Here is an 8,559-nt window from a genome sequence, read left to right as displayed (position 1 = left end):
AAAAATGAAACAGGACCCATACCTCACACGATACACAAAAACTAATTCAAAATGGATCAAAGACCTAAATATAAAGCCTAAAACTATAAAGTTCATAGAAGAAAAAATAGAATCAACACTAGAGGCCCTAATACATGGCATTAACAGGATACAAACCATAACCAACAACACACAAACTCCACAAGATAAGCTAGATGTCATGGTTTGAATTATGTCCCCCAAAAAATGTTAGAACAATTTGGCTAGGCCATGATTCCCAGAATTGTGTGGTTGTCCTCCATCTTGTGATTGTAATTTTATGTTAAAGAGGATTAGAGTGGAATTGTAACACCACCCTTACTCAGGTCACATCCCTGATCCAATGTAAAGGGAGTTTCCCTGCGGTGTGGCCTGCACCACCTTTTATCTCTTGTAAGAGATAAAAGGAAAGGGAAGCAAGCAGAGAATGGGGGACCTCATACCATCAAGAAAGCAGTGCTGGGAGCAGAGCATGTCCTTTGGACCAGCGCCCCTGCGCAGAGAAGCTCCTAGTCTGGGGGAACACTGAAGAGAAGGCCGACAGAGAGAAAAAGCCTTCCCCTGGAGCTGATGCCCTGAAGTTGGACTTTTAGCCTACTTTGACTGTGAGGATATAAACTTCTCTTCGTTAAAACCATCCACTTGTGGTATTTCTGTTATAGCAGTACTAGATGATTAAGACACTAGATAACTGGGATCTTCTAAAAATTAAACACTTATGCTCATCAAAAGACTTCACCAAAAGAGTAAAAAGAGAACCTAGAGACTGGGAAAAAAATTTTTTGGAAATTACAAGTCAGACAAAGGTCTAATCTCTAAAATCTACAAGAAAATCCAGCATCTCTACAACAAAAAGACAAATAATCCAATTAAAAAGTGGGCAAAGGAAACGAACAGACATTTCACCAAAGAAGACATTCAAGCGGCCAACAGACACATGAGGAAATATTCACAATCACTAGCCATTAGAGAAATGCAAATTAAAAGCACAATGACATACCATGCAAAAAGAAACAATCTTTGATAGTTACCAGGGATGGGTTTGGGGGAATACTAAATAGACAATAGATAAGTGGTAATTTTGGTGAAGGGTAAGATAGTACACAATACTGGGGAAGCCAGCACAACTAGTAAAAGGCAAAGTTATGGAAGCTCCGTAGACACATCCAAACTCCCTGAGGGACCTAACTGCTGGGCGGAGGCCTGTGGGGACTATGGTCTTAGGGAACATCTAGGGCAATTGGCATAACATAGTTTATATAGATAATGTTCTAAATTCTACCTTGGTGAGTAGTGTCTGGGGTCTTAAAACCCTGTGAGCAGCCATCTAAGATACTCCACTGGTCTCACCCCTTCAGGAGCAAGGAAGAATGAAGAAAACAAGATAAAAGGGAAACATTAGTCCAAAGGACTAATGGACCACAACTACCGTGGCCTCCACCAGATTGAGTCCAGTACAGCTAGATGGTGCCTGGCTACCACCACTGAGTGCTCTGACAGGGATCACAACAGAGGGTCCCGGACAGAGCTGGAGAAAATGTAGAACAAAATTCTAACTCACAAAAAAAGACCAGACTTACTGGCCTGACAGAGACTGGGAAACCCCAAAAGTATGGTCCCCAGACACCCTTTTTGCTCAGTAATGAAGTCACTCCCGAGGTTCACCTTTCAGCCAGGGATTAGACAGCCCCATGAAACAAAACGAGACTAATGTGGCACAACAGCCCAGGGACAAGGACTAGAAGGCAAGAGGGGACAGGAAAGCTGGTAATAGGGAATCCAGTGTCAAGAAGGGAGAGTGTTGACATGTGTGGGGTTGTTAACCAATGTCATAAAACAATATGTGTACTAACTGTTTAATGAGAAACTACTGCTCTGTAAACCTTCATCTAAAGTACAATAAAAAAAAATTAAAACAAAAAAAAATGGGTGTTATCAGAAAAAGAAATGATTGGATCTGCCCCAGACTGTGTGAATATGACTAATGTTGGTAGAACAAATCCATGGCCACTAGGGATTCTGAGATAGGCATGGTGAACATTAGAGCTGGAAGAAATCCTAGATTCCATCATGCATTTACTTAAGAGTTACCTGGAGCCCCGAGCTGTCGTCAGTCACCTAAGGTGACTCAGACAAACTGAGTAGCTGCCGGACCTGCAGTCCAGGTGACTGCTAAGGCCCCTGAAGTCTATGTGCACTGGATGGAAATGGTGGAAAGAGAAGAGAAGGACCGGGAAATGTCTCTTGGACTCCACTAAGCGGTCACAAACCCCAGATGGAGTCTGCAGTGGGATGGTGATGAGGGTTTTAGGGCTTTATTCTCTTCTCACATGACAGGCACATAAATGGCAAGAACAAAGTATAGAAGCAAAAATGGGTTACATACCTCCATTCCCTCTCCTCCCCGATCTCCCAAACGCTGAGATGCTTCCGGCTGACCCCTGGGTACCACTCCTAGGTCTTCCCACACTCCCATTCCCTGCACAGATGTGCTCCCTGCTCTTCCTGCACCCATGCACCCCTGTACCCACCCCTCAGCTCCTCCTGACTCACCCTGGTGCAGCCCCCCTGGCTCCCGGCACCCTATGTGCTCGGATGTACAGACTTCACAGTGCTCTAACACCGTGGGTCCCCTCCCTGGTTCACCTGGAGCTCCTTGGGGGCAGGGACCAGGTCAGACTGTATTCAGCTATCCTCAGTGCCTAACCCCGGCTTAGCACAGTCTAGGTGTTCACTACAGTCTGCTGACCTGGGCTGGAGAACGGGAAGTGGTGGGGGCAGAAGGGCAGAAGGGACAAGGGGGAACAGAAGCCTGAAGAGATAGAAGAGGTGGAAGATGCCAGGCATGGTACTGAGGTGTGCTTAGTAAGGAAGTGGGGAGAAGACCAGCCTGTGAGTTTGGAACCTGGCTGAAGAGACCTCAAAAACCAGGCCAAAGAGATGGGGGCCTCCAGGATGGAACTTTCCCTGACAAAGGCACCCAGCAAGAATTTAAAACTCACTGTTGTTTTAGAGACTTCAATTTTTATGGCTACTTTGTACTTAAGAAGCCCTGGAGGAGGAGGAGTTAAGAGCTTGGCTGCTAACCAAAAGGTCGACAGTTCGAATCCACCAGCAGTTCCTTGGAAACCCTGTGGGGCAGTTCTACTCTGTCCTATAGGGTCACTGCGGGTGGGAATCGACTTGACGGCAACGTGTTTTTTTTTTTTTTTTTTCTATTTAGAGCAAACAATAATGATCTTCCACTTTATTTGGGAGATACAAGTTTTCCTTCTTAGCCAACAAATATGTTAAAATAAGCAAAAAAGGGAGTCGGTTTAAAGGAGTGACTGAACAGGTGCTATTAGGACTGAAGGTACTGGAATGAATGAAATGTAGGAAATGTAGTAATCAAACCAGGCAGCAGGGGCACGACGGTAGCGGGGTCCTGTTCCCGGTAGGGCTAAGTAATCGTCCCATCTCCCCGGCAGGTGACCCACTGGCACAGCCCTCATTTCTTCGCCTACTTCCCCACGGCCAGCTCGTACCCGGCCATGCTCGCGGACATGCTGTGCGGGGCCATCGGCTGCATCGGCTTTTCCTGGGTGAGCTCTGGGGAGATCCGGGGGGTAGGGGCGTTGGGAGCCGGCAGTGGGGCGGGGCGGGGTGGGGCTGTCAAGGGAACACGGCACCTGCTGCCTCCCGCTGCTCACAGGCCATGAGCAACTGGCAGCGTCCCCTGTGGGCAGGAGGACCAATGTTGCAGGAGGAAAGGAGGCTTCAGCCCCGGGAGGAAAGTGCCTTACAAAAGGACAGAAATTTGGAATGAAGGGAAATAGCAGAGAGAAGAGAGTTCTTTCTGAAAAGGTCTCATCTCAGCAACCAAAAGGCAATTCTGCACAGTTTTTGTTTTCTTTGGTAAACTACTTTTAGGAGCAATTTTAGATTTACGGGAAATTTGTGCAGAGTTCCCAGATAACTCCTTTCCCCCTCACATGCTAATTCTCCTATTACTAACCTCTGGCATTTCTGTGATGCATTTGTTACAGTCGATGAAGCAGTGTTGATACACTATCTTAACTACAGCCCATAGGTTACATTAGACAGCAGTGGTTTTTAGAAGCACTTAGGTCCCTGGGTGGGACCAGCCGTTCATGGCTTGCCCGGGGACTCCCAGAACCCAGTTTCCTCAGCTCTCAGTTTAGTGCTTCTTCCATTCATGTGACCATTGGAAGTGTCCACCAGTGAGCCTTTCTAGATCCTTCTATAAATAAACAAATAAATACATACACAAACAAACAGTATTCAAGTAATGAGGCGCAGACGAGTGAGGCTTTATTAGGGTGGTTTCCATCTTCCTTCCAAACCGTTCTCCTGACATGAGTCTTAGTCAAGGAGCACATCTTTGAATCTTATTTCAGACATTTGGGTGGCATCTGAGATTGGTGATTTTAATCTGGGGTTCAGTGGAAGATTAAATCCATGGTGGAAAACAGTGGGGGGAAGAGGACAGTGTCTTCAGGGGCATGCACCTCTCACTTCATGTGACCCAAGTCTGCAGTGAGGAGATGGTGAGAACAAGGGAGCACCATGGCAAGGAAGGGCTGGCACAATTGTGCAAAACCTGGCACAGCCTAACGCCTCACTTCCTTGAGATCTGTCTGGGGTCTGGGAAGGTTGTTCCCTCTGTTCTCCAAGTGAGGAAAGGAAAGGCATAACCTGTGTGTACAGCCCCAGCCCCATTCCAACCTGTGTGGTGCTGTTATCGCCAGCTGGCAGGCCGATCAGGGCAGCTGCCCCCGGGGTTCACTCCTTTGCTCCCTCCCATGACAGGCTGCAAGCCCAGCATGCACAGAGCTGGAGACCGTGATGATGGACTGGCTTGGAAAGATGCTGGAGCTGCCAGAGACTTTCTTAGCTGGCAGCAACGGGGAAGGGGGTGGCGTGATCCAGGTAAGGGGTGTGGGGTGTAAGGTGTGGGGTGGGGGCTGGAGCCGGTCGCATTCTGGGAGCTCCAGAAAGGGACCACTGCTGCAGATGGGAAAAAGAGGCCCCTCGGTTCTTGCTCCCATTTCTTCTGCAAAGTGAGCAAGAATTTTGAGATAGGTAAAGCCAAGCTATTGGGAAAACGGTGGTCTTGGAGTCAGTGGGATCTGGATTTGAGTCCCAGGGCTGCCTCTCACTAGCTATGGGCAGGTCACTCACTTCCCTTGCCCCTATTTATCATAGATGACATAGTGGCTATCACACATCACACAGCAGGTGTGTAGTAATAAAAATAACAACAGCAGCACCTAACTTTTGTTGTCTTCCTCAAGGCTATTGTGCCTAATCACTTTCCAGGCATTGACTCATTTAATTTGCACAACAACACAATGAATGAGGAGCCATTATAATATTTTACAGCTGAGGAAACTGAAGCACAGAACAGTTAAGTAACTTGCCCATTGGTTTCCATTGGTTTGAGGCATTGGGCCCATATCTGCCTGGCTCCACAGCCTACGGTCTTCCCCACCACATGGTGCTACTCTCAGAACCATAAATGGCAGCGGCGACTGTGTTTCAAAAGCTACAAGGTGCTACTTATATGTGGACCAACACTTAACCTAAATATGCTGCTTTTTCTGTGCACTGATGTAATTTATTCTCTTCATTTAACATGTGCCTATTAAGAACAACTATGTGTCAGGGAACAAGGGAATACGCCTGGGGGCACTTCTATTCCACCAAGATCTACAGGACACATGTCACTAGGGTGACATGGACTTCGTGTATTTTTAGTATCTTATCATGGACTGTCTTGAAACCACTATCCTCCCTTACATCAGTTTTCTTGTGTGAAGTATATGCTCATAACATTGGGAAAGCATTATTTACTTTGGGGAAAAAAAAAAAAAAGAATTTCCTTTTCCAGATATTGTCTTTCTCAAAGGCTCTGAGAATTAGTGAAGGCAACTATTATTCTGCCGATTCAACTGATGAGAACATAGGGTTTCGTTGGAAAATGCCTTTTTATAAGATCACGTTGCTGGCATGTCCGAGCTAAACTAGAAAGCAAGTCTTCCAGTTTCCAGTCCTGGGACTTTTAAACCAGACCATGGTTTTTAAAATCCCAGGTATTAATGTTCTATTGCCACTGTAACACATTTCCACTGCTGTAACAAATTTTAGTGGCTTAAAACAACACGCATTTATTATCTTACAGTCCTGTTGGTCAGAAGTCTAACACAGGTGTCACTGATGTTGGCAGGCTACATTCCTTTCTGGAGGCTCTCAGGGAGAATTTGTTTCCCTGCCTTTTTCAGCTTCTAGAGGCTGCCTGCATTCCTTGGCTCGTGGCCCCTTCCTCCATCTTCAGAGTCAACAATGTTACATCTCTCTGACCTTTCTTCCATAGTCATATTGTGATGGGTTGTGTCTCACCAAAAAGATATATTAATGTTCTAATCTCCAGGGACCTGAATGTGAATGCGAACTTGTTTAGAGATAGGGTCATTGCTGTTGTAATGAGTTAAGTTAGCAGGAGGTCATGCTGAACTAGGGTGACCCCTAAAGTATTACTGGTGTCCTTATAAAAAGAGAAGAGACACAGAGAGACACAAAGGGAAGATGGCCATGTGAAGACAGAAGCAGAGATTGGAGTGATACATCTACAAGCCAAGGAATTCCATGGATTTCCAGGAACCACCAAAAGCTAGGAAGAGGCAAGGAAAGAACTTCCCCTAGCCTTCAGAGACAGCACGCCCTGCCAACACCTTGATTTTGGACTTCTAGCCTCCAGAAGTGTGAGACAATAAATTCCTATTCTAAGCCTCTCAATTTGTGATACTTTGTTATGGTCGCCCTAGGAAATGAATATGCACATCTTCCTCTGGCCATAGCTCGGATCTGTTTTCCACTTTTAAAGATCCATATGATGAGATGTGGCTCATCCAAATAATCCAGAATAATCTCCCATCTCAAGATTCTTAACTTAATCACTCTCAAAGTACCTTTTTCCATGTAAGGTAAATATGCACGTGTCTCAGGAATCAGGGCACAGACGTCTTAGAGGGGGGCAGTTATTCTTTTCACTGAAGGAACTCTTTTACCATGTAGATTTCTAGACTCTACCACTAGAGATTGACAGTCAATGGATGGGCCCAGGAATCTGCATTCAGACATGCACCTCAAGTCATTCTGATGCTGAAGTCCTGGGCTACATTTTGATAAATAGATCGTATATGCTATGACTGATGGTGACTTCACTGTGACCGACAGGTCAACGTGGCCAGGCTCAGACAATTCCCTCTGTCAGCTCACCCCTGGGTCATCTCACTGCCCATCATACATAAGTGATTCCAAGTTGGGAGTTGCTGAAAATTAAACTTTAGCTCTGTTGTAAGCAAAGCTTCAGTCTGATGCTATGAACTGGACTTGAACATGGCAACAGCAAGGACTTGTTAGTAAATGCAAAACACGTGTGTAGCTTATAGTTTTTCAGGGCAGCTTTCCTATTGCTCAGGGTTTATGCATCCTGGTCAAGTCCCCTCGGCAAATACCACAAAGATTCAGCCTCACATGTGCCCTTCAAGGCCTTGGAGAGTGAGGCTACTACATCCAGCCCCCCAATCAATGCCCATTCAGCCACATTTTATTTCGGTGAATGTCGGGCAGACTTTCCAAATCATTACTACAGCAGTCCTTCATTCTCCAAAGGACGCTGTTGCATTTTTCTCTGATGAACAGCAAAGCCTGACGGTTGCCAGAGAGAGCAAACAGCAACAGTAGGGGAGGAAAGGAGCACAGTGCTGTGAGGAGGGAAATTTTGTTTTGAATTCTATTTGATTCAATTCTGAAGTGAAGGTGAGCTAACACTTCACAACAGACATGGGCACTTGTGGAGGACTTACTTTTTTTTTATACTTCTATGTATTTTACCAAGATCTACTTTTTTCATATGTCCCATTCACTTTCAACCCTACTATTTGGTAAACCCTACAGGGTCGCTATGAGTCAGAACTGACTCGACGGCACCAAACAACAATTCATCCAAGACTCTGATCTTTCTTTACCTTGGGAAATTTTTCTTCTATTATATCTTAATTGCTGTTTGTAGTTTGCTTCTATTCTGTTTTTTAGGCATTGAATTTTCCACAAGTTGGCTACTTCTTTTCTTTTGTTATTTTCTTTTCTTTTTAAAGTCATTTTCTCCCTACATTCTGGGGGAGTTTCTCATGCTTTTCTATACATCACTGTTTCAATTTTCCACATTACCAATTTAGCTCCTTCAATGTCAGTTTTAGTTCTGCTATTCTATTTAAAGGAGCCTTGGTGCGGAGTGGTTAAGAGCTCAGCTGCTAGCCAAAAGGACAGCGGTTCGAATCCACCAGCTGCCCCTTGGAAACCCTATGGGGCAGTTCTACTCTATCCTGTAGGATCACTATGAGTCGGAATTGACTCAGTGGCAACAGATTTTTTGTTTTATTCCACTTAAAATAATTATTGTCTTCTTTATACTTAGAAAACTGGGTGCTCATTGCAAATAATGGAAAAATACAGGAACATTTTTTGGGTATACTT

The 8,559-nt window shown here is 45.2% G+C and overlaps 1 protein-coding gene across 1 annotated transcript in view; it reads left to right on the top strand.

Moving 5' to 3' along the window:
- Nucleotides 1-8,559, top strand: part of DDC (dopa decarboxylase) — a 55,880-nt gene that overhangs the window by 10,927 nt on the left and 36,394 nt on the right. The window contains exons 2-3 of the mRNA XM_012559334.1: nt 3,489-3,602; nt 4,831-4,950. Of these exons, the coding sequence (XP_012414788.1) occupies nt 3,489-3,602; nt 4,831-4,950 (234 nt within the window). The remainder of the gene's footprint in view (nt 1-3,488; nt 3,603-4,830; nt 4,951-8,559) is intronic.

Source organism: Trichechus manatus, unplaced genomic scaffold (genome assembly GCF_000243295.1).
Source record: "Trichechus manatus latirostris isolate Lorelei unplaced genomic scaffold, TriManLat1.0 scaffold00235, whole genome shotgun sequence".
Lineage (NCBI taxonomy): Eukaryota > Metazoa > Chordata > Mammalia > Sirenia > Trichechidae > Trichechus > Trichechus manatus.
This window is presented reverse-complemented; position numbering and strand designations above follow the sequence as displayed.